The following is a 26,936-nucleotide window of genomic DNA, read 5'->3' as shown; positions in this document are numbered from 1 at the left end:
TAGCAAACTAATGCAGGAACCAGAAAATGAAATATTGCATGTGTACGTGGGCAGTAAATAAAGAGAATGCATGGACGCGATGTGAGCGACACACACCAGGATCTACTTGAGGGTGGAGGTTGGGAGGCAAAACAACAGAAGAAAAAATAATTATTGAGTATTAGCCTTAGTACCTAATTGATGATGTAATCTGTACATCAAACCCCCGTGACATGGGTTTACCTACATAAAAGACCTACAGGTGTACCCTTGAAACTACAACAAGCATTTTTTTTTTTAACAACCACAATGAATTTCAAACATCAACAATTTAATCTCTAATCCTCCATTCAAAATTTTAAAATTTGTTTTAAAAAGGAAACTTTTAATGAGCAGAATAAATTAGCTTCTTTTTCTAAAATAATAATAAAATATAACTCGCATTTCACTCTACACAATTGTACCTACCAGAATTCAAAGAAAGGAAAGTTGGTTGCATCTAACAGAAATAACTATACAGACGTCATTGAAGAGATGGGGTCTGAAATGGGTCTTAGGACAAAAAACAATTAAGGAGGTTGAGTGCCTGAGTCGGACCGGCAGACCCTGAAACAGCGACGGATGAACAAATATACTCAGACACAAATATCCAACGAAAGATGGGGCTGGGCTGCCTAGCCACTCACACATGCCAAGAAAGTTCCAGAAAAGAGTTAGCAGCAGTGGTCCCAATCAGCCAGCTAAGTTTGCATTTATTTAGTACAGATTAAATTACAAGCATCTTGAGTGAACATCACTAGAGGGTAATTGACATTACCAACCTCCCAAGTAAAGAGCAATCAGGAACCTGCAGATAATCAAAGGGTGTTCTTAAGACCACCTGAGTAAACTCCTCTACAATCCTATGTATCTACACCTTTTAAGAGAATTCAGCTGCCTTCAGCCAACTCATTTACTGAAGCTATGCAAACCCCAATCCCCCCGGCCTTCCAAAAAGGTTTGTGACTATTTCCTATAACTATCTTTATAATTTTTCCTCTAAAATCTTTTCCGCCACCCTAAACTCCCACATCTCTACCTTTTCTGTTTCTCGTATCTGTCTTAAAAAAAAAAAAAAAAAAAGAAAGAAAGAAAGAAAGATTTCTTCCTACTTGTTCCCAAAGCTCTATGTCTAGCTTACCTTCTTTCGGGAACCATGGGTTAAGTGATACAATTTGCATTAGGTCTCTTAATCGAGCCTGCAAAACCGAGGCTCCAGTGGCTTTAAGCAGTTGTTTGAATACTTTTAGATACTGCTCCTATTGTGCTGATAACTGTTGTCCCGTGATAAAACTCTACCCTGAACAACCCCTCAAAATTGGAGATGCTAAGTAGGCACCGATGACCAACTGACTTACTGACTTACTGGTTTACCAACTGCACAGCCTTCACCTTAGTTTTTGAAGGTTCTGCCGTGATTATTTGCAGCTATACCTCAGACCTGGGGACCAACTGTGAGGGTCCAACTGGCAGACCCTGACCCAGCAATGGATGAACAAATACACTCAGACACTAATATCCAGTGAAACAGCAGGCTAGGTGGCCAAGTCCCTCCCAGATACCTAGAAGCATTGCGTAAAGAGTTAGCAGGAGGGGCCCTGATCAGCCAGTGAAGTTTGCATTTATTTAGTATAGATTACATGACAAATGTCTTGAGTAAACACCACTAGAAGGTAATTGACATTGCTGACCTCCCCCAGAGTAGTTCCCTCAGCATAAGATTAAATGTTGGTTTTAGGATGGCCTGAGTAAACAAGCTATTTAGATAAACTCCTCTACATTCCTGTATATCTATGCCCTAAGCTTTTAAGATAATTCAGCTGCCTTCAGCCAAACCTTTTACTGAAGCTATGCAAACCCCCAGACTTCCAAGAAGGTTTGTGACTATTTCCTATAACTATCTTTATAAATTTTCTTCTAAAATATATCCCACCACCTTGACTGAAGTCCCACAGTTGAGAAGACAGGGAAGGGCATCACACAAGCAGGAAAAAATTAGAACAAGTTAGGCCATAAGAAATTAAAATGTTGATCAGGTCTTTCAACACAGATCCAAAAAAAAGGGAGATTAGGGCCATGCTGTGAGGACACTGAATGGCAGCCTACATAATGAGAACTTCATCCTACAGATAAGTCACTGGAAAGCTTTGAGAAGGTCACAAACATGACAAACTGCATTTCCAGGAAGATTACTCTGACCAGTATTAGGCAAGATAACTTGGGAAATGATCCTCAACTTTGGCAACTTCATAGAAATATCTAAAAGATCTATATTTCTTTTCTTTTCTTTTCATGTTAAATTTTGAAATCATTTCAGACATTCTAAAATGTTCCAAAAATAGGCAAAGTCCTCATATGCTTTTCATTCGACTTCCCCAAATATTAACATTATAGATATGCACCTAATAATCAAAATCAATAAATGATTATTAACACTGTAAAACGAACACCTGTACAGACCTTATCCAAATCCCCTCTATCTTCTGAATAATGTCCTTTTTCTGGACCAGAATCCAATCTACTATCACATATTGCTCTTTGTTGTACTGTTCTCTCAGTCTCCTTTAATCTGGGAAAGTTAGGATTTACCTTTAAGAGCTTCACATTTTTGAAGAGCATTGGTTACTTATTTTGTAGAATGAACCTCATTTTGGACTTTGCTGTTACTTTATCATGATTAAACTCAGGTTATACACTTTGTACAAGAACACTACAGGGATGATGCTGCACCTTCTCCATCCATTATATTACAAGGCCCTAAGATGTCATTAACACTGACTACTGGGGATGTTAACTTTGATCACTTGGCTAAAGTTCCTAAACTGCAAAACGACCCTTTTCCTTGAAACTATTTTTAAACAACCAATCCCTGGGCCACACTACACATCAGCCAAATTAGATACACTGAGGGATGGTACAGGTATTGGTAGGCTTTAAATGCCCTACAATTGACTCTAATCAGTATCCAGAAATGCAAAAACATGGTTTAGACAGTGAAGATTAGAATCCTGAAAATCAGCTAGGAGACCATTCCTAAAACTTCTCTTAAAATATATATATATATAATTCTAAACAAAAGACAATACATCTGGATTTTGGCATGGACATATGGTAGAGAAATAGAGGAAAAACAGAAATCACCTAATGGGGAAAGAGGTGAGTGAGTAGACTGCGGTCCAAATTAAAAAAAAAAAAAAAGGCAGAATCAGGTGTCATGACACTTGCTTGTAATTCCAACATTTTGGGAGTGAAAGTGGGCGGATCACTTGAGCCCAGAAGTTTGAAACCAGCCTGGGGTTTCACCAGCCTGGGTGAAACACCATCTCTACAGAAACAAACACAAAAAATTAGCTAGGCATGGTGGCACATGCCTGTGATTCCAGCTACTCAGGAGGCTGAAGCAGGAGGATCACTTGAGCTCACAAGTTTGAGGCTGCCATCAATTATGATCTCACCACTGCACTTCAGCCTGGGTAAGAGAGTGAGACACTCTCTTTAAAAAAAAAAAAAAAACGGTAAAAACAATGTTCTAAGGTCAGATCTAGTACAAAAACTGCATCTTATTCTGTGATGTTTAGATGCTATAATTAAAACAGAACATGGAGGTGTTTCCGTAAGAATAGCTGAAAGAGTCTATACTTTTTATGCAGCTGCATCATCTTCTGTTGTGTAGATATAAGGTAGCCTGTTTAATTAGCATTGTGCTGGTGAAAGTCTAGGTTGTTCCCAGTATTTTGCTGTTAAACAAACAATACAGTGAATAACCCTGATTATGTGTCATTTTTCATGACCGAGACTGTGATAAATTTTTCCCAGTAAAGTTTGGGAGGCAAAAATATATGTATTTTTAAATTTTGACATGCACTAAGAATGTTTACTCTACAAGGTTTGTACATATTTTTATGTTCCAAGAAAAGTAGGGGAGGGTAATATCACCTCAGTTGCTCTCACAGAAAGCTCCTGAGTGACAGGACCTTTAGGGACAGAGGCACAAGGCCATATCCCTGGTGCCCAAACAGGGCAGGGGCCTCTGGATCCTGGGAAGCTCCAGGAAATGTGAGGGTGCCCTCTAGAGGACACTCTGCTAAGGATCAGAAAGGAGCCAAGGAAGTTGAGAAATTACAGCAGCTCTTAAACTAAGGGAAAGTTCAAGTGGAGGACATTAAGGTTCAAGGAGTAAGCTGAGGTGAGAAAGTGGTAGAGACTGATGGAAGGAGAAGGTAAAAAGCTCCAGGGAAGCTAGGGGAGGCACATCAGGGCTCTCCACTCCTCCTCAGCATTGAACTTTGTAGTGGTCATGCTGGTGGGGCTCTGTGAGCTCTAGAATGTTCAGCACTATCTGGGGACTCTACCCCCTCAAGGCCAGCAGGACTCCCTCCCCCAGCTCTGACAACCAGCAATGTCTCCAGACTTTGCCAAATGCTTTTCCCAATGAAAAAACTGCCCCTGGCAGAAGCATTAATCTACACTAATCTATAAAAGCAAATCACCACTAAAATCCATCACCTCTTGGTAGAAGAATTACAAGTGTGAGACAGGTAAAATGGAAGTCTTCAATAGCTACTGAAATGACCTTTACTTAATCAGCAATTTGATGTCCCAGAAGGCATGTTTAGGGATAATGCCACTTGGCGGCCTGTACCTCACAGCAGAAAGGATATGGGTTTTCCAAGGGTCTGTAACCATGAACCGGAAAGGTCTGGAACTGAGAAAGGTAATGACACCCACTGGGTTACTTTAAAAAGTGGGATGTAGGGAATTCTGTAGATATTGGGAGAAAAAAATACACAATGTAACCCCAACCCCATTCTGATTCTCTCACCATCTTAGGGCCATCTTGGCTATCTATGAATGGTAGCATTTAGGTTCCTGGCCTGTACACTGTCTGGCTCAGGGACCTCAAGTGTTCTCTTATTGTGGAGAAAGAAGACGTTTTGATCATTTCATCCTTCACTCATTCACCTCTCACACCTGTCGACCTCTCAAACCTCTTGCCACTCCTGGATTTCATTCTCAATTTTCTGAGCTCCATTTCTGTCCCTCATCAATTCCAACATGTGGTGGGTCCAGATGGTGGCTTCTACCCATGATTTTGTAAAAAAAAAAAAAAAAAAAAAAAAAAAAGACTTTAAAATTACTTTGCCTGACACCTCCTTAAACTGACCTCCACCTGCAGCCCCATGATCATACCAGCAGCATTTGGACATGTTTTCTGGTAGCCAGATGCTTTCCATCTCTCATTAGGAAATGTGACTCTCTCCACCCTGCATAAAGATTTCCCAGTAGAAATGAACACAGAGACACTGCCCGTGTGTTCCCAAAGAAAATGGTCTCTATAAGAATATGTGAAAGCTGCAATTATAGAACGGACAACCTAAAACATACATTATGTAGATGATTCTCACCATTCCTTTAAGAGATACATTGTAAAACATGACATTAATAATTATTCGAGAAGAAAAAAGCATGTATACTCTTTTCTTAAATTAATTTTAATAAGGTGGTTCCTCCCATGTGCCAAGGCTAGGCCTCTGAACAAAATTCTCCATCTGCAGTGCCAATGCCTGAGAGGGTGACATGGACTTAGGCCTGATATGCAGCCATTACTGTCTATCCTGCCCCTGATGCAGGACAGTACCAGCCCAGGGCCCAAATCTCCTGCTGAAGAGCTGAGAGAGAAAATGGAATCTCCAAAGCCTCTTACCTTTTTCCAATCCACGGCAATGGGTACCAGTGTAGTCCATTTGCCCCTGAGGACACCCCCCTGCTGGTCTTTGGCTTCTAAGAGTCAGACCTCACTGGCTTCTCTGGGTCTCAGCTGCTTTCACTCTGCTGAGTCTTGCTCTTTCACATGGGGGTCACTCCCCTGCCAGGCATGTCTTCCAGCTCCAGCTGACAGGTCAGCTAAACCAGAACCAAGAGAATGAACAAAGATTTCAATATCTAGTACATCTAGCTGAGATGCAATCTGTACAAAAAAATAAAGAAGTAGAGATGCACACACCTTCCCTGACAACATTGTGTCCCAAAGCAATGTCTTCTGTGCCCCTCATGAAGGAGCTCACTGTCCCTCACCACATGGGTAAGTGCTTCCAGAGTCTCTCAATTCCTCAAAGGGAGGCAACACACATTTTAACACAGTACCTCAGCAATGGAAGTGGTGATAATTTACCTACTTTGATAAAGTTCCTGAAAAGATCCCTAGACTGCAAAATTCCCCTTTGAAAGAAGACAGAAATGGCTTTCCAACTGCACAACATTGGCCTCCCTGCTTTTAAAAAAGTACCCCTGAAAGAGCCAAAACAATTTTGCCAAAAAAAATGCAGAAATTGAACTTTCTTATTTCATATCTCACAAAACATTACAACTATTAAAAACAGAGGCTGCTGGCATAAGAATACAAATAGGGGTCAAAAGGATAGAATTGAGAGTCCAGAAATAAACACTCACCCTTATAGTTCATTGCTCTTGCATAAGGGTGTCAAGATAATTTAATGGAGGAACAGTCATCCTCTCAAATAATGGTGCAGAAACAACTAGGTAAAAACATGCAAAACAATAAACTTAGAGAACTATACTTCCAACCGTATCAAACAATTATCTGAAAATGGATCAGTGAGTTAATTATAAGATCTATAACCATAAAAACATCTTAGAAAAAGACATGGGGTAAAATTTAATGACCTCAAATGTGCCATGGATTCTCAGGTATGACCCAAATGCATGAGAAACAAAAAGGAAAAATAGATAAATTGAGCTAAAGATGCAAGCCTTTTGTGCATCAAAGGATATTATCAAGAAAATAAAAAGACCAAACACAGAATGACACATAATAGTTGCAAATCACGTAGACAATGGTTTCATGCCCAGAATATATAAAGAACTGCTACAACTCGACAACAAAAAGACAAACTACCCAATTTACATAAATGGGCAAAGAACTCAAATAGACATTTCTTCAAAGAAGATATGCAAATCATCAAGAGACACCTGAAAAGAAACTCAACGTCATTAGTCATTAGGAAAATACAAAGTCAAAACCACAAGGAGATATCACACTACACCTACAAATATGGCTACTATTCTTTTCACATGTTAAATAACAAATGAAAGCCTTATGTAGAATTTGGAATCCTCATACATTGCTGGTGAGGTTATAAAAAGGTACAGCCACTAGGAGAAACAGTTGTGCTGTTCCTCAAGAAGCTAATCATAGAATTCTCATATGAAACAGCATCCATTCCTAGGTATATATCCAAAGAATTGAATCCAGGGACTCAAACAGGTACTCGCATGGGAATGTTGATTGCAGCATTACTCACAAAAGATAAAATATGAAAACAATCCAAGTGTTCATCAACATATGAATAAACAAATGTGGTCACACATACAACAGAATGTTAATCTGTCTTAAAGAGGAATGAAGCTCTGACATCCGCTGGAACATGCATGGTTTTTGGAAAATTATATTAAGTGAAATATGTCAGAAACAAAATAACAAATATGTATAATTCCATTTATATGAAACACCAAGAATAGGCAAATTCATAGAGAGATAGTAGAGATGATCAAGGTCTAGGGTGGAAAATACAGGGAGTTATTATTGTTTAAAAGATGCAAAGCTTCAGTTTAAAATGATAAAAATTTTCTAGGAAAAATATTGGTGATGGTAACTGAACACCGTGTATGTGGTTATTTCCACTTGATTGCACATTTTAAAGTGGTTATGTTTGTATTTTAGTAGAGACAGGGTTTCACCATGTTGGCCAGGATGGTCTCGGGCTCCTGGCCTCGTTATCCACCCGCCTTGGCCTCCCAAAGTGCTGGGATTACAGGCGTAAGCCACTGCACCCAGCCAACTGTGTATTCTTTATAACAGAGGCATATAAATTTAAAGGTGCTGGTTCTCTTGGGGCTGCCAGTAATATATCACCCATAAAATGAATAATCTTGCTATTAGAAAATTCTTTTCTACTGGGAACTAAAGCCTGATCTACATGTTACTGATACATGATAGTACTATTCAGCATTCCCTGAGGAAGCACTTCCCAACGAAATCAGGAAGTTGGCCTTTCATTATTAATAGCTGGTAATGTAAACGCAAATTTTTCTCTGTTCTGTTCTGTGAGAGGAATAGAATAAAAACAGTCCTTTAAGTCAATCACAATTATAGGCCAATCTTGAGCAATCGCCACGGGGGAAGGGGTCCCGTAGGCTGTAGATTAGCGTTAATAGCAGGGAAGTCATGCAAAAGTTTCCATTTGCCAAACTTTTGGGAATGAGGAAATGGCCGAATTCCAAGGACTGTTAGATGGGTCTATATGGCCGGATTTTAATTGTTCCTCAAATAATTCATGGGCTCTTTGTAATTTCTCTCCCTTCAGAGGTCACTGTTCTCTACCCAACTAAGATTTTGAGAGAGCCACATCAGGGGCAGTGGAGGTAAAACAGTGGCCATAATTATAATTTAAATGTAACTTAAATTTTAACAGAGAATTATAATTTGTGATGTTCCTGGTATACAAGGAACACATGAAATTTTACCATGGGCCGCCCGTGGAGCCGGAGAGCAGCGACGCAGGTCCTGGTCAGCGGTCCCACTGCGCTTGCATAGGCACCTCTTTTTGTCTGCATGCCTCCCTCCTCCTACCGCTGGGCAGAGGCTGCTGGCCTGGAGGACCCTGTCAGATTGGGCACTGCTGGCTTTTTTCCCGCTGAGCCTTTCCTAACGCACACCGCCTGCTTGGCTGCACAGCTTCGGTTTCTAATGCCTTTTCTTATCTCTTTCTAAACATACACCTGACTGCCTTATTGATTTTGCATCACTGGGCAGGCTAAAAGCTCCCCTTCAAATGTCGCTTGCTTAAGAAAGGGTCCCATAGCTGTAGTGTATGCCTTGTCTTTTTTCTTATTTATTGGAGGAGGGGGCTCAGGCAAAACCTCCCTTTCCTCTTTGTTATTTTTGCCAGGTGATATTGGGGCTAAGGAACTCAGGGGTGGTAAAGTAGGTGACGGTTCTTTCTCCTTCCCCTTTTTAGGCTCTTCTGTGTATAATGGGAGCAGAGTCGCCCTCACTAAAGCCCATAGCATTAAAGATTATACTGGGACCCGTTGCTCTTGTGCATGAGGCCAGGAGATTTAGACCATCCTGGCTAACATGGTGAAACCCTGTCTCTACTAAAAATACAAAAAAATTAGCCAGGCGTGGTGGCAGGCGCCTGTAGTCTCAGCTACTCAGGGGGCTGAGGCAGGAGAATGGTGTGAACCCAGGAGAGGGAGATTGCAGTGAGCTGAGATCGTGCCACTGCACTCTAGCCTGGATGACAGAGTAAGACTCTGTCTCTAAAAAAGAATAATTTTAAAAAACAGAAAAAACAAACAACAACAAAACAAAAAACAACAACAACAACAGAAATTTTTCTTCCCTCTTGTTCCCAAAGCTCTATGTCTAGCTTACCTTCTTTCAGGAACCATGGGTTAAATGATACAATTTGCGTTAGGTCCCTTAATTGATCCTGCAAAACTGAGGCTCCAGTGACTTTAAGCAGCTGTTTGAATACTTTTTGAATACTGCTTCTGCTGTGCTGATAACTGTTGTCCCCTGATAAAAACCCTACCCTGAACAATTCCCTCGAAATTGGAGATCCCAAGCAGGCACTGATGACCTACTGACTTACTGACTTATCGACTTACTGGCTTACCAACTGCACAGTCTTCACCTTCTTTTTCAAGGGTTCTGTCGTGATTATTTGCAGCTATACCTCAGACCTGGGAACCAACATGCCAGGTCCTCACACGGGGCACCAACTGTCTGGGTCCAACCGGCAGACTCTGACCCAGCAATGGATGAACAAATACATTCAGACACAATTATCCAGTGAAAGAGCAGGCTAGGTGGCCAAGTCACTCACGGATACATAGAAAGGTCCGGTAAAGAGTTAACAGCAGAGGCCCTGATCAGCCAGTGAAGTTTGCATTTATTGAGTACAGATTAAATGACAAATGTCTTGAGTAAACACCACTAGAAGGTAACTGACATTGCAGACCTTCCAGAAAATAGTTTCCCTGAGCATAAGATTAAATGTTGGTTTTAGGATGGCCTGAGTAAACAAGATATTTAGATAAACTCCTCTACATTCCTGTGTATCTATGCCCTAAGCATTTAAGATAATTCAGCTGCCTTCAGCCAAACCTTTTACTGAAGCTATGTAAACTACCAGACTTCCAAGAAGGTTTGTGACTATTTCCTATAGCTATATTTATAATTTTTCTTCTAAAACATTTCCCACCACCTTGACTGAAGTCCCACAGTTGAGAAGACAGGGAAAGGCATCATTAAGCAAGAAAAAGTTAGAACAAGTTTGGCCATAAGAAAATAAAATGTTGGTCAGGTTTTTCAGTACAGATCAAAAAAAAAGGGAGATTAGGGCCATGCTATGAGGACACGGAATGGCAGCCTACGTAATGAGAACTTCATCCTACAGATAAGAGAAGTCACTGGAAAGCTTTGAGAAGGTCACAAACATGACAAACTGCATTTCCAGGAAGATTACTCTGACCAGTATTAGGCAAGATAAGTTGGGAAATGATCTTCAACTTTGGAAACTTAATAGAAATATCTAAAAGATCTATATTTCTTTTCTTTTCTTTTCATGTTTAATTTTGAAACCATTTCAGACATTCAAAAATGTTCCAAAATTAGGCGAAGTCCTCATATGCTTTTCATTCAACTTCCCCAAATATTAACTTTAAGATATGCACCTAATAATCAAAATCAATAAATGGTCATTAACATTGTAAAATGAATGCCTGTAGCGACCTTATCCAAATCCCCTGTATGTTCTGACTAATGTTCTTCCTCTGGACCAGGATCCAATCTAGTATCACATATTGCTCTTCATTGTACTGTTCTCTCAGTCTCCTTTAATCTGGGAAAGTTAAGATTTATCTTTAAGTGCTTCACATTTTTGAAGAGTATTGGTTACTTATTTTGTAGAATGACCTTCAGTTTGGACTTCTCTAATATTTTCTCATGATTAAACTCATGTTATACACTTTGTACAAGAACACCACAGGTATGATGCTGCACCTTCTCCATCCACTATATTAGAATGCCCTAAGATGTCGTTGTAGCAGTACAAGGGGCAGACAAAACTCCTTAGACACCGAGTTACAGAAGGAAGAGTTTTATTCAGCCGGGAACATCAGCAAGACTTCAGTCTCAAGAGCTGAGCTCCCTGAGTAACCAATTCCTGTCCCTTTTAAGGGCACACAACTCTAAGGGGGTACATGTGAGAGGGTCGTGATTGATTGAGCAAGCAGGGGGTATGTGACTGGGGCTGTTTACACCAGTAATTAGATCAGAACAAAACAAGATAGGGATTTTCACAGTGCATTTCTATACAATGTCTGTAATCTATAAGATAACAGAACCAATTAGGTCAGGGGTCGATCTTTAACTACCAGGCCCAGGGTGCGATACCAGGCTGTCTGCTTGTGGATTTCATTTCTGCCTTTTAGTTTTTACTTCTTCTTTCTTTGGAGGCAGAAGTTGGGCATAAGACAATATGAGGGGTGGTCTCCTCCATTATTCGTCCCTTTTGAGACTCTCACTCATTTTATTAGTGGGAGTTCTCACTTTCATTTTCACTACCTATGTCTTCTTGCAAGACAGATCGATAATGATTTATATAGTATATTTGTGCTGAGGCATTTTGGTGAACTAAGGTAGCAATGAAGCTTTTTATCATTCAAAGAAGTACAGGTATCAAACAGGGGAGCAGTAGACAGGTACCTATTATTATTATAACTCCTATTATAAGAGTTTTAAATCCTCCTAGCACTGGGAACCATTTTCCAAACATGGCCCCAGGGTCAAATCCATGCCACACTTGCATGGGCATATGTGCCAGTTTTGTCATATCTCTAACTATGTCTTCAACTACTTGCCCTTGATTATCTATGTGTAGGCAGCAATTAGTAAGGTTAAATTTCCTGCAGATCTCTCCTTCTGTCGCTAGCAAGTAGTCTAGAACTAATCTATTTTGATAGATAGCATTTCTCATCAGAGTTTCTTGCCAGAACAGAATAGTCAAGGCTCTGCCGCTTATATTAGTGATTATTTCTAAGACAGCTTGTAACCATATGATTTTGTTGATTATGTAAATGGGGGTCCGGTATCCCCATGAGCTGTCTCGTGCCCAAGTAGCAGGCCCATAATATTGCATGATTCTCTCAGGGGATCATTCATCATCTTTCCAATTTCCTATAGCTATGCTTCTCTTTCCACGGGAAGCATAGACAGGGAAGCCCAGGAGTTTGCCTGTTTTTATGGGCAGTAGGAAGAAAGATGGTTTAATTGTGCCAATAACACAACTATCTGCCCACTGGTCAGGTAATTTGGCATAAGCTCGATGCCCACATATCCAATACAATCTAGTGGGGGCTGTCCAGTCCCGGTGGGACTCCAGGTGGGTCCACATGGTTTGCAACTTTGGGAATTTGCTAAACGGATTCCTCTCTGTTTGATTTGAACTCCACCAAGTGACTGTTTTTGTGGTACCATGATACAGTTTCTGTCCCAGACAACTAAGTCGTCCTACAGGGTGAGTGAATTCTTTTCCTTCTCTAGCTATCCAATAATTGAGGATTTTAGGACTCAGAAATTATCAGGGTGATTCTTTTGAGCTGGAAATTCATCAGGAAATGGGTCTGTAGGCACCAATTCTTGGGCTTCCCATGGTCATTGATTTCCCATTACAGTTCCTCCACATACATAACATGAAGTGACATTCAGAGACGGGGCTACATGCCTTGGCTAATTGCAAAAACAAATTTCTTGTTTTTTTCTGGAATTTCTGGTACTGGTACATTTGGTTCATCATAGAAAATTTGAAACAGTGGCTCAGGAAAGTGTTTGTAAACTTCTTCTCGAACCAAGATATTTACTCGGGGATCCGGTCTGGCCCCGTCAATTCCTAAGGTCACACACTCCTCTTTTGTCCAGCAAGGATCAATAGTATTGGTTATTACTAGCTCTAACGGGTTACATTGTCCCTTAGTACAGGAAGGGCCATTTTTTCCTTTCTGAAGGTGGATTGGATCCTTTTCATCATTATTTTTTTCTTTTATCCAAGTGGCCTAAACGACACAAGACCAGAATTTACATTTATTTCCACACAGTCCTAATTTATGACAGATGTACTTATTTTCTGCCATATAGCCTCTTTTCTAATTAAGACAACCACACCTTATTCCGAACTTATTACTATTAATGATAGCACAGGTATCAAATTTTAAGGTGACTTGTTTGGGCACCCTTTTTTTTCTTCTGTTTTGACTAACACTTTACTCATATCGTTTAAGAGCCCCCACCAGTCCTCAGTCCTTAATCTAATTTTAAAAACTCTGGTCATGGGAGGTTCAGATGGGTCATAACACACATCAGGTTGGTCATTTCCTGGGCTACATACTTTGTATACAATAACATTATACAAACAAGTTCTTTTTAGAGTTCCAGTACACTTACAATAAGTGTAAAATAATAGGACCTTAGCAACCTTTTGTCCTACCTCAGTGCTTTGATGTATACACTGGGAACAGCCCTCAGTCTGAGGAAAGTCAGTGGAAGTCTTTACTGTACAAGTCCAAATTTGAAGGAAAATGAGTACCGCGATGAGTTGTCTCATGCTTCAGTTGTGCGTGGACCAGTCAGCTTCTGGGTGTGACTGGAGCAGGGCTTGTCGTCTTCTTCAGAGTCACTTTGCAGGGATTGGCGAAGCTGCTCCCATCCACATACCACTTGCAGTCTTCTGATGCTTAAGGATGGTCTCAGAGTTTGGGCCTGCTAGAATAAACTGAGTCCAATACCTCTACACAGTTATGTTCAACTGGGCTCTCTGATACAGGGAAAAAGGTGGTGGGGTTTAGGGTGTTGCAAACTTCAACAGATATGTGGAGATTTTCACATAGCAAGCTTTGGTACTTGGTTAATCTAGCATTTTTTAACCAATGATGTCCTTTGGTATTTGTTAAAGTTACCATAGCATGGGGGGCTTTATATTCCGGTTTTGCCTAAGGGTTAGTTTATCTGCTTCTTGTGCTAACAGGACCTTTGCTGCTAGGGCCCGTAGACCTGGGGGCCAGCCTTTGTTAACTCTGTCTAGTTGTTTTGAGAGATAGGCCACTGGCCTTGGCCAGGCCCCACAGTCTGGGTTAAAACTCCAACTGCCATTTTTTCTCTTTCTGACACCTAGAGTGTAAAGAGCTTTGTCAGATCAGGTAGTATCAGGGCTGGGGCCAACATGAGTTTTTCTTTTAACTCTTGAAAAGCTCGTTGCTATTGGTTGTAATAGATGTAGTTTATCTAATCTACATTTTTATTAACTGTCACCTACTAAAATATTGACTCAAATTCTGCAGCTATTTGATTTCAAACTTTAAATTGATCTGGTATTCCTTGTAGGACTCCAATTGTGTCTAAATAGACATGAGAGTTGAAAGACCCATAAGGGGCTTCTCTCACTTTATGATGTCTTATTAGTATTATTTTTCCTTCTGGTTGATGAAATGCCAGGGTGAAAGGGATAGCCAATTGGACTAAAGTACAAGTGCCACTCCAGTTATTCAGCAGAGTGCCTAGTAAAGCTCCACCACAATACCACCACACATCCACTCAGGGATGAAAAAGGGCTGACTGATTGATAAGCTCTTGAAAATTCTTAAGCTCACTGCATCCTTTCAAGTCTCCAAGGAATGCTAAGTTTCCTCCTTGTCGTGAGAGACACGAAGTGAACTTAGTGCTGGGAGACAGAAGCTGGATGGCCCTCGGGGGCTGACCCACAGGGTCTTTGGGATATAGCAGAGAGAGCTGGGCATGACTTATTACTCCAGGCTGTAGAATCCTGGAAAAGAGCTATCAGGCAGCCTACGCCTAGTCAACTGGAGGACCACCTTAGTGGCAGGGGACAATCTGGGCCTCTGGCCTGCCATGTGCACAAGCATAACAATTGCTTTTGTTTAATGTGCAATTGGAATATTTGATCAATTTTAACCAGGCATTTGCATCTTGATATCCTGTCTTAATTGCTAAAGTTTGTTTTAAGTCTTTAACTTCTATGATCCTCCAGTAAAATGAATGTGTGGTTTTAGGGAAATTACAAAAAGCAGTTGGGGCAGTCCATCCTTGCTCTTTAGTGGTCCACAGAACATTGGATCAACTATGGCATGAAAGCTGTACATCGGGGTGCAACACTCCTGGTTGGCACTGGGGTCTTTATCGAAATCTCCCTGGATTAAATGGTCCTAGTTTACTAATGTCTAGTCTGAGGGGAGTCAGGAGGGACAGAAGTACTTTTCTGAAGTAGAAAGCTGTCTTTGACTTGGCAAGTCCTCACAGGGTGTAACAAAGCAAGCATTAAATGCAATAGTTTGAGGTGAAATTGACTTGGTTATATTAATAACTAGATGGTCAGTAATAGAACAAGGAAAGAAGAAAGAGTAATGGAATAGATTAAAAGAGTTAAATTTTTCTTAGCTTTAGTTTTGTAGGGTTTTCATCAGGCCTCTGAGCCCAAGCCAAGCCATCGCATCCCCTGTGACTTGCACTTATAAGCCCAGATGGCCTGAAGTAACTGAAGAATCAATCACAAAAGAAGTGAAAATGTCCTGCCCTGCCTTAACTGGTGACATTCTACCACAAAAGAAGTGAAAATGTCCGGTCCTTGTCTTTAGTGATGACATTATCTTGTGAAATTCCTTTTCTTGGCTCATCCTGTCTCAAAAAGCTCCCCAAATGGGCACCTTGTGACTCCCACTCCTGCCCACCAGAGAACAACCCCCTTTGGTTGTAATTTTCCTTTACCTACCCATTTCACATAAAACAGCCCCACCCTTATCTCCCTTCGCTGACTCTCTTTTCAGACTCAGCCCGTCTGCACCCAGGTGAAATAAACAGCTTTTTTGCTCACACAAAGCCTATTTGGTGACCTCTTCACATGGATGGACGCGCATGACAGTTTTCCCCTGGGACTATGGCCCACGACTCTGGAGGGGTTGGCGCTTTCTTGACTTGGCTGTGGTGAATCCATCTTTTTTTTTTTTTTTTTTTTTTCTTTTTGCTGTATGAACAGCAGTCTTGGTGGTTAGCAGCACAAGGTAGGGTCCTTCCCAGGCTGGCTCAAGTTTTTTTTCTTTCCACCTTTCGATGAGAATGTGATCTTCAGGTAGGTGTTGGTTTACTGGAAATTCTAGGGGTGGTAGATGTGCTAAAAGACTTTTAGGTTTTTTTTTTTTGTGTGTGTGAGAAAGGAAAGTGGAAGATAAACCAAGTATATAATTTTTAAGAAATTGACCTTTTGTTTTAAATGTGGGGACCTTGGCAGCGGACTTTATAGTCCTTAGTGCCTTTTTACTGAGAAATTTCCTTTAGCACCTATTTTTATTAGTTTTTAAACCAAAGAAAACCAAATACCATTTTACATTTAACAATGCTTCTTGTATAATTTTTACACCAGATAAGCTAAATTTTATCTTTATATTAGTGTGTTATTAATGTTAAACCTAATTTTAATAAAACCTTATAGACATATTTATTTAGTTTTTATGTTTGACCATAAGGTAAGGTTTTACAGACTCTTTTTAATCTTTTATAATTTTTGCTAAAGAGCAGGCTGGTGCTTTAAGAAAAGCTGCTATGCTTTTACTTTAATGTCCAGTTCACAGAAAAACTGGATGATACTTCTTTAACTTTAGCTAATATGTTTACACAATGTTCTTTACAATTAACATTTTAAAACTTGCTTAAACTTTCAAAATAATAATTTTTAACTTTTTAATGTAGGTAAAAATGTACATTCTTATGCCTCCTTATAATCCTTTTACCAAAGATATATTTTGCTTTTCTTATATACCTTGCACATAAACTGTTTTTTTTTTTCAATTGTTTTACATTCAGGAGGTCTAATTACTTTTAAATTATACAATATTTTTGCATAAATTCTTTTTTCATACACTTTTTTTATAACCTTTCTTTTCCCACACACCCCCCCACGACTTTTACCAGCAATTTCTTTTTTGACATGCCTTCATTTTCAGACTTATTACAAACATTTCTTTTTTTAAACAACCAGTTAATTTATTTGAGGACAAGAATTTACCACATAACACTCTTTTTATATAAATTCCGCCCCCCCTTTTTTCTTTTTTTATCCGAAGATGATAACCTTTCTTTTCCAAAGTGAACCTTTTTTTTTATGTCTGTGGACTAGACTGTCTAAGGCCACAGATTAGAAGTTACTATAATACATGTCACACTGTTAACTTTTAGCAAACTTTACTTTTGTTGAAAACCTGGTAAGTTTGGGATTTTAATTATCCATTGCTATTAATAACACCTTGTTTTGTCCAAATTAGAATTGCTATAATGGCTTTTAAAGGAACAGGGTACGCTTTTTTTTTAACTACTTATATATATCTCTCTCTCTTTCTTTCTTTCTCTCATTGACTTCCGTTTTGCCTCTGTCTCTTCCTCTCTCTGCCTCTGTCTTTCTCTTTCTCTCTCTCCTTGACTCCTTTTTTGTCTGTCTCTTCCTCTCCATCTCTTCCTCTCTCTCTCTCTTTGCCTCTTTTCCTCTCTGTCTCTTTCCTTTCTCTCTCTCTGCTGGTCTTTCCTTGAGTCTGCCAGCCACTTATGCTGCTGTTCTCTCAACTACTGTGTGTTGGGGGCGGGGGATCTAAAACAAGCTGGTCTGGGTTCCCTGGCTTACAGGTTACCTTCTGCCATACCTTTGAAACAAGGGACCTGTCCATGCTTCCTTCTAATGGCCAACCTACCTCTAATGCTGGCCAGTCTATCTTACACAAAGTTTTAAGTTTTTCTGGTGTCATAGTACTCCATAGTCTCCCTTAAATCCTTTTTTGGAAATTTTTCAACATGGTTCCTAGTGCGATGGGCTTACTTTGTGCCTCACCCATGTTTACTCTAGACAAAACACCACGCTCACAACACATGCACAACACAAAACAAAAAACGGGTAAAAACGGCACACACACACTTTTGTAGTTTACACCAAACCAAAATCTGGGTATCCAGAAACCCAAGCCAGGTCAAAACCAAAACCAAAGTGTCAAGCAATCCAAGTCAAGTCAAAAACAAAAACCAAAGTGCCGATACAGGCACACCGTGGGTGATCAGGCCACGCTCCCACTCAAATGGAGTAGGCAAGTTCCCAAGACCAGTCCTGTCAAGCAATTCAAACCAAGTCAAAACCAAAACCAAAGTGCCAATAAAGGCACACCATGGGTGATCAGGCCACACTTCCACTCAAACGGAGTGGGCAAGTTTCGGAGACTAGTCGTACCAAGTTTTAGATGCTCAGACTCCAAGTGCCCATTCCTTCCCGGTGTTCAGCGACTGTGTTGATCCTGCTTGGGGGCCTGCCACACACTGCTCTGGTGAGGCGTCCCACAGGGGCAAATGCCTACCCGGGAGCCCTCTCAGGATCCGCGTGGATTGGGCTGGTCGGAGTCCTCCGCAAGGATGTTCCACAGGGCAGGCTTAAGCCGCCTAAGGAGCTGCCTACACCATCCACCATTCACCTCACTTCCCGGTCAGGGAACAAAGAAAGTAACAGGAGGAGCGGCAGACAAAACTCCTCAGACACCGATTTACAGAAGGAAGGGGTTTATTCGGCTGGAGGCATTGGCAAGGCTTCAGTCTCAAGACCCTAGCTCCCCAAGGAACATAAAAAGGACAATTCCTGTCCCTTTTACGGGCTCATAACTCTAAGGGGGTGCATGTGAGAGGGTCGTGATTGATTGAGCAAACAGAGGGTACATGACTGGGAGTTGTTTGCACCGGTAATTAGATCAGAATGAAACAAGATAGGGATTTTCACAGTGCATTTCTATACAATGTCTGCAATCTATAAGATAACAGAACCAATTAGGTCAGGGGTCCATATTTAACTACCAGGCCCAGGGTGCGGAGCCGGGCTGTCTGTCTGTAGATTTCATTTCTGCCTTTTAGTTTTTACTTCTTCTTTCTTTAGAGGCAGAAATTGGGCATAAGACAATATGAGGGGTGGTCTCCTTCCTTATCGTTATCTCTGATTACTGGGGATGTTAACTTTGATCACTGGGCTAAAGTTCCTCCACTGCAAAATGACACTTTTCCTTGAAAGCATTTTTAAACAACCAATCCTTGGACGACACCGCACATCAGCCAAATCAGATACACTTGAGGGATGGTACAGGCATTGGTAGGCTTTAAATGCCCTATAAGTGACTCTAATCAATATCCAGAATTGTAAACCTATGGCTTAGACAGTGAAGATTAGAATCCTGAAAATCAGCTAGGAGACCATTCCTAAGGTTCTCTTTAAAAAAAAATCTAATTCTAAACAAAAGCAAATACATCTGGATTTAGGCATGGACATATGGTAGAGAAATAGAGGAAAAACACAAATCATCTGATGGGGAAAGAGATGAGTCAGTAGACTGCAATCCAATTTGAAGAAAAAAAAAAAAAAAAAAGGCACAATCAGGTGTGATGACACTTGCTTGTAATTCCAGTATTTTGGGAGGGAAAGTGGGTAGATCACTTGATCCCAGAAGTTGGAGACCAGCCTGGGATATCACCAGCCTGGGTGAAACCCCATCTCTAGAGAAACAAACACAAAAAATTAGCTAGGCATGGTGGCACGTGCCTGTGATTCCTGCTACTCAGGAGGCTGAGACAAGAGTATTGCTTGAGTTCACAAGGTTAAGGCTACAGTCAATTATGATCTCGCCACTGCACTTCAGCCTGGGTATGAGAGTGACACACTCTCTCTTTAAAAAAAAAAAAAAAAAGTAAAAATAATGTTCTAAGGTCACATCTAGTACAAAAACTGCACCTTGTTCTGTGATGTTTAGATGCCATACTTAAAATACAACATGGAGGTGTTTCCATATGAATAGCTGAAAGATTCTCTACTTTTAATGCAACTGCATCATATTCTATTGTGTAGATACAAGGTAATCTGTTTAGTAAGCATCGTGCTGGTAAAAGTATAGGTTGTTCCCAATATTTTGCTGTTAGACAAACAATACAGTGAATAACCCTGATTAGGCATCATTTTTCATGACTGGTAGTGTGATAAATTTTTCCCAGTAAAGGTTGGAAGGCAAAAATATATAATTTTAAAATTTTGACAGGCATCGAGAAATTTTACTCTATAAGGTTTGTACATATTTTTATGTTCCAAGAAAAGTAGGGGAGGGTAATATCACCTCAGTTGCTCTCACACAAATGTCCTGAGTGACAGGACTTGTAGGGACACAGGCATACAGCCATATCCCTGGTGCCCACACAGGGCAGGGGCATCTGGATCCTGGGAAGCTCCAGGAAAGGTGAGAATCCCCTCTAGAGGACACCCTGCTGAGGATCAGAAAGGGGTTAAGGAAGTCCAGAGTTTACAGCAGGTCTTAAACTAAGGGAAAGTTCAAACGGAGGGCACAAAGGTTCAAGGAGGTGAGAAAGTGCTAGAGACTGATGGAAGGGGAAGGTAAAAAGCTCCAGGGAAGCTAGGGGAAGCACATCAGGGCTCTCCACTCAACTTCAGCATTGAACTTTGTAGTGGTCGTGCTGTTGGGGCTCTGTGAACTCTAGAATGTTCAGCACTATCTGGGGACTCTACACACTCAAGGCCAGCAGGACTCCCTCCCCCAGCTCTGACAACCAGCAATGTCTCCAGACTTTGCCAATTGCTTTTCCGAACGCAAAAATTGCCCCTGGCAGATGCATTAATCTACACTAATCTATAAAAGCAAATCACCACTAAAATCCATCACCTCCTGGTAGAAGAATTACAAGTGTGAGAGGGGTAAAATGGAGGTCTTCAATATCTATTGAAATGACCTTTACATAATCAGCAATTTGATGTCCCAGAAGGCATGTTTAGAGGTGATGTCGCATGGCTGCCTGTACCTCACAGCAGAAAGGGTGTGGGTTATCCAAGGGTCTGTAACCATGAACTGGAAATGTCTGTAACTGTGAAAGGGAATGACACACACTGGGTTATGTTAAAAAATTGATGTAGGGAATTCTGTAGATATTGGGAGAAAAAAATACACAATGTAAACCCAAACCCCATTCTGATTCTCTCACCATCTTAGAGCCATCTTGTCTGTCTTTGAATGGTAGCATAGGGATTTTTGTATATTTTCAAAACTGTATACTGTTGGATCATTTTTAAAATATGAATAAATCCCAAACTGGATCAAGTAACTGGACACTGCTGGAGTCTCACTTTTGACCAGGAGAGCTGACAACACCCTGCTCCCCCTGGCCTGGACACTGTCTGGCTCAGGGGACTAAATGCTCTCTTATTATGGAGAAAGATGTTTTGAACATTCATCATTCACTCATTCACCTCTCACACCCGTTGACCTCTCAAACCTCTTCCCCACTCGTGGATTTCATTCTCAATTTACTGAGCTCCACTTCTGTCCCTCATCCATTTCAACATGTGGTGGGTCCAGGTGGTGGCTTCTGCCCATGGTTTTGTAAAAAACAAAAAAACAAAAATAAAAATAAAAAAGACTTTCAAAACTGCTTTGCCGGACACCGCCCTTCAACTGACCTCCACCTGCAGCACCATGATCATACCAGCAGAATTTCAACACTTTTTCTGGTAGTCAAATGCTTTCCATCTCTCCTTAGGAAACGTGACTCTCTCCACGCCGCATAAACATTTCCCAGTAGAAATGAACACAGAGATACTGCCTGTGTGATCCCAAAGGAAATGGTTTCTATAAGAACATGTGAAAACTGCAATTATAGAAAAGACCACCTAAAACATGCATTATGTAGATGATTCTCACCATTCCTTTAAGCGACACATTGTAAAACATGACATTAATACTTATTCTAGAAGAATAAAGCATGCATACTGTTTTCTTAAATTAATTTTAATAAGGTGGTTCCTCCCACGTGCCCAGGCTGGGCCTCTGAACAAAATTCTCCAACTTCAGGGGCAATGCCTGAGAGCATGACATGGACTTAGGCCTGATATGCAGCCATCCCTGTCCACCGTGTCCCTGCTGCAGGACAATACCAGCCCAGGGCCCAAATCTCCTACTGAAGAGCTGAGAGAGAAAATGGAATATCCAAAGCCTCTTAGCTTTCCCCAGTCCACTGGAATGGTTACCAGTGCAGTCCATTTGCCCCTGAGGACACCCACCTATTGGTCTTTGGCTTCTAAGAGTCACACCTCACTGGCTTTTCTGGGTCTCAGCTGCTTTCACTCTGCTGAGCCCTGCTCTTTCACATGGGGGTCACTCCCCTGCAAGGCATGTCCTCCAGCTCCAGCTGACAGGTCAGCCAAACCAGAACCAAGAGAATGAACAAAGACTTCTATATCTAGTATGTCCAGCAGAGAACCAAACTGTACAAAAAATAAAGAAGTAGAGATGAACACAACTCCCCTGACAACATTGTGTCCCAAAGCAATGTCTTCTGTGCTCCTCATTAAGGAGCTCACTGTCCCTCAAATAAAGGTGCAGGAACAACTAGGTAACCACATGCGAGACAATAAACTTAGAGAACTGTATTTCCAACCATATCAAACAATTATCTAAAAATGGATCAGTGAGTTAATTATAAGATCTATAACCATAAAAACATCTTAGAAAAAGACATAGGGGTAAAACTTAATGACCTCAAATGTGCCATGGATTCTCAGGTATGACCCAAATACATGAGAAAGAAAAAGGAAAAATAGATAAATTGGGCTAAAGATGCAAGCCTTTTGTGCATCAAAGATATTATCAAGAAAATAAAAAGACCAAACACAGAATGAGACATAAAAGTTGCAAATCACATAGACAATGATTTCATGCCCAGAATAGATAAAGAACTGCTACAACTGGATAACAAAAAGACAAACCACCAATTTATACAAATGGGCAAAGGACGCAAATAGACATTTCCTCAAAGAAGATATGTAAATCATCAAGAGGAATATGAAAAGAAACTCAACATCATAGTCATTAGGAAAATACAAAGTGAAAGCCACAAGGAGATACCACATTACACCTACAAATATGGCTACCATTCTTTTCACATGTTAAATAACAAGTGAAAGCCTTATGCAGAATTTGGAATCCTCATACATTGCTGGTGAGATTATAAAAAGGTACAGCCACTAGGAGAAACAGATGTGCTATTCCTCAAGAAGATAATCATAGAATTCTCATATAAAAGAGCATCCATTCCTAGGTATGTACCCAAAGAATTGAATGCAGGAACTCAAATAGATACTCGCATGAGACTGTTGATTGCAGCATTACTCATAAAAGATAAAATATAAAAACAATCCAAGTGTTCATCAACACATCAATAAACAAATGTGGTGACACATACAACAGGATGTAAATCTGCCATAAAAAGGAAGGAAGCTCTGACATCCGCTGGAATATACATGGACTTTGGAAACACTATGCTAAGTGAAATATGTCAGAAACGAAATAACATATATATATATATAAAATTCCATTTACATGAACCATCTAGAATAGGCAAATTCATAGAGATAGAGTAGAGATGATCAAGGTCTAGGGTGGAAAATACACGGAGTTATTATTGTTTCAATGATACAAAGTTTCAGTTTAAAATGACAAAAATTTTCTATGAAAAACAGTGTTGATGGGAACTTAACACTGTGTATGTGGTTAATTCCACTTGATTGCACATTTTAAAGTGGTTAAAATAGCACGTAATTCACAGAACTGTGAAAAATCGATTTCTATTATTTAATTCACCAAGGCTAAGTTGTTTGTTATAGCAGCTAAAGCCTGTGAATACATCATCTGACCCAGTGTTTTCCATGAAACGTATCACTTTTTCAATCAAGTTAGCTGGAAGCTCCCAAGCCCATGTGCAGTGCTCAGCTCCAGACATCACTGTCCCCAGGGTATACACAGTGCCGCCTACTGCACACACACACAAACTCACAGAAGGTGACAAAAATCTGCATTCGGGACATCCGATTGTGAAAGAGGGAGAACAGTGAACGTGGAGCCACAGAGAATGGGACTCACTGGGCTGGAAGGTGATGGAGCTGTAATATAACATATGTGTGACCTCGAGTGAAATGTGCAGATCCTTGTGGAATAAAACACACAGCCTGGCAGGGACTTCGGCCACCCACACTTCCCTTCCAGTCCACCAGAGGGCGGCAGAGTCCCTCCAGCCTGGAGCCTTCCCAGGGGAGGCCGACGTCCCTCAGTAGAACCCATAGCCAAGCAGGGTCCACCCTCACCAGGGTCACCTCGGCCCAAGACCTCAACGTCCTCCATGCTCGCCACATGGACTCTGTCAGCTCCTCCCAGACCTGGCGGCCGCTAATCTAAGACCACTCCCTCTGCTGGCAGCTCCTGCCCCACAGGCTTGCTCCTTCCCTGGGCTCAGCTAAAAAGACATCTCCCAGGGCAGCGATGGTGCACACGAAGCCACATTGCACGCTTTCCCCTCGTGACCTCCCTCCATCCTCATCAACTCTTTCTTTTACTGCTCCCTAAATGCCCGCCTGTGCTCCATCTGTCCTGTTCTGTGGGGCATCCCGGGCCAAGCCTAGCGCTGACACAGAACAGCGGCTGCCTGAGGGCCCACAGCCTCCCCGGGAATCAGACAGGCACCCCGTGACCTGTCTACCCGCTGCACCCCGTGGGGCTCAAAGCGTGTGTGATGGTCACACACAGGCACCGTCCAGGATGTGGCCGCCTACCCCCGTCTGTCCCTTGGGAAGACAGACCTCTCCTGTGTCCCTGCCAGGAGAAGGGGATATTATTGCTCTTTGCTCCCAGAACACAACTCACCCTCACCTGCCCTCTCAGGGGTGACCAACGTCCCTCCAAACAGAATCTCTGGCGACTGCCTGTTCCTCCTCTACAGAGAGCAGCTTGGCCAATTCAAAACCCTCAGGATAGACCCCTGGTTATGTCAGCACACGCAGGGCTGAGCCCATCATGACCACAGAGTAAGTCGGGATGAATCTCTCCAGCTCTAAACCCCTGCTCTGTCCCAGGCTTCTCTTCCTGTGTCTCAACGAGCCTTGTTCCACGGGGTTCCTGGGTAACTCCCCACTTCCTCCTGCAGCACCATGGGGAAGTGTACTGTGCTGACCACAGTACAGTCAGCTGGGCACAGAAGAGAGGACACAAAAGATGGTCAGGAAGAAATGATAAACCCTGAGCCCCAGCTCAGCCACCAGTCCCCAGGGAGCAATAGAGTGACTGAGAACTGTCTTTTGACCATGGGACTCACAGCCCTCACTGAGCAACCAGCACAGGCCTCTCCTCCCAAGAGGCATGAGAGATTCACCCTGCACACCTCCAGGAAGGACAGTTTCCTGTGGGACACCCAGGTCCTGAATGTCCATCCTTGGAAGCTGCAGTCAAGCTAGACACAATTAGAGAAAGGAATGGTCCCTGTCACTAGGCAACACACAGCTCACCCACAGCACAATGGGGTATCCCTGTGACAGGGACATGGTGCAGCTCCAGCCTCCTGCACTGAAGGGGAGAGCTAGACGGGGATGAAAGAGGGCAAAGGGCACAAATGTGCACACCGACCCAGACCCATGGGGACAGCAGGAGGCTGAGACCCAGGACTGTGATTGCCCAACCTACAGGGTATGTGTGTGACCGTGTGTGTCTGTGTGTGTCTCTTTTGTGTGTGTGTTTGTGTTTCTGCACATAGTGTGTATCGAGGTTTGTTGACAGAATCACTGCTGAAAAAGGCAGAGGCCTCCACAATTCCCAAGGACCTGACACACAGACAAAAGGTAAAAGAGAAGGAGGGACAAGGAGGCAGGACTGAGAGGGGCGGGGACAGAGAGGTGCTCTGGGAACAGACCCCACCCATGAACCAGAGAAGTGCTCCTGCCGCGGGAAGAGGCTCAGCACAGAAGGAGGAAGGACAGCACAGCTGACAGTCGTGCTCAGAAAGATTCTGGATCCCAGGCTCATCTCCACGGAGAACACACAGGCAGCACAGACCATGGGGGCCCCCTCAGCCCCTCCCTGCACACTGCACATCACCTGGAAGGAGCTCCTGCTCACAGGTGAGGAGAGAACTTCCTGGGAGAGGACAGGAGGAGGAAGCAGAATGATTGGATGGGGTCTCCTGGAGAGTATGGGGTTCTTAAAAATGAAAGTCAGCACTTTGGGAGGCTGAGTTGGGTGGATCATGAGGTCAGGAGTTCAAGATCAGTCTGTTCAACACACTGAAGCCCCGTCTCTACTAAAAATACAAAAAAATTAACCAGGTGTGGTGGTGTGCTCCTGTAATCCTAGCTACTTGGGAGGCTGAGGCAGGAGAATTGCATCAACCCAAGAGGCAGAGGTTGCAATGAGCGGAGATTGTGCCACTGCACGCCAACCTGGCTGACAGTAAGAGACTCTGTCTCAAAAAAAAAAAAAAAAATACAGGATAGAAGGCTCTGTTGGAGCCTGGATAGGGAAAAATATACGCAAGAGGGACAGGGGTCAAAACAGGAATATCACATTGAACGGGAATTAGTAAGAGGTAGGCAAATCTCAAGTGTTCTTGTTTCCTGGTTAATCATCACTGGACACCACATTTTGAAAAATGATAATAATAACTATTATCAGATTGCACTTCAAATGAAAATGTAAGCAGGGCATGAAACATTGTCCTCAGCAAAATCCTCAACAATTGAGGAAAGAAAAAAAAATAGCCCTGGCATGGAGGGCCCTTGGAACCCTCACATCTGCAAGAGTCTGCAGCCTGTCCCAAGCACTGGGGTGAAACCAAGTTCATAAAAGTCCCTGTACTCAGTGAGCTCATGCTCTCATAGGGAGGAAGACAGACATGCAAAGAGATCTAGAATGTGAGGTCAGGTGTTGACAAGAGC

General features: G+C 41.9%; 1 protein-coding gene across 1 annotated transcript in view; it reads left to right on the top strand.

The window, feature by feature from the left end:
- Window positions 1-25,991, top strand: part of LOC139360197 (pregnancy-specific beta-1-glycoprotein 2-like) — a 64,093-nt gene extending 38,102 nt beyond the window's left edge. The window contains exons 5-6 of the mRNA XM_071086200.1: window positions 18,428-18,721; window positions 25,783-25,991. Of these exons, the coding sequence (XP_070942301.1) occupies window positions 18,428-18,721; window positions 25,783-25,991 (503 nt within the window). The remainder of the gene's footprint in view (window positions 1-18,427; window positions 18,722-25,782) is intronic.
- Window positions 25,992-26,936: the final 945 nt, after the last annotated feature.

Source organism: Macaca nemestrina, chromosome 20 (assembly GCF_043159975.1).
Source record: "Macaca nemestrina isolate mMacNem1 chromosome 20, mMacNem.hap1, whole genome shotgun sequence".
Taxonomy (NCBI): domain Eukaryota; kingdom Metazoa; phylum Chordata; class Mammalia; order Primates; family Cercopithecidae; genus Macaca; species Macaca nemestrina.
The sequence above is the reverse complement of the archived record's forward strand: the minus strand, read 5'-3'. Positions and strand labels throughout refer to the sequence as shown.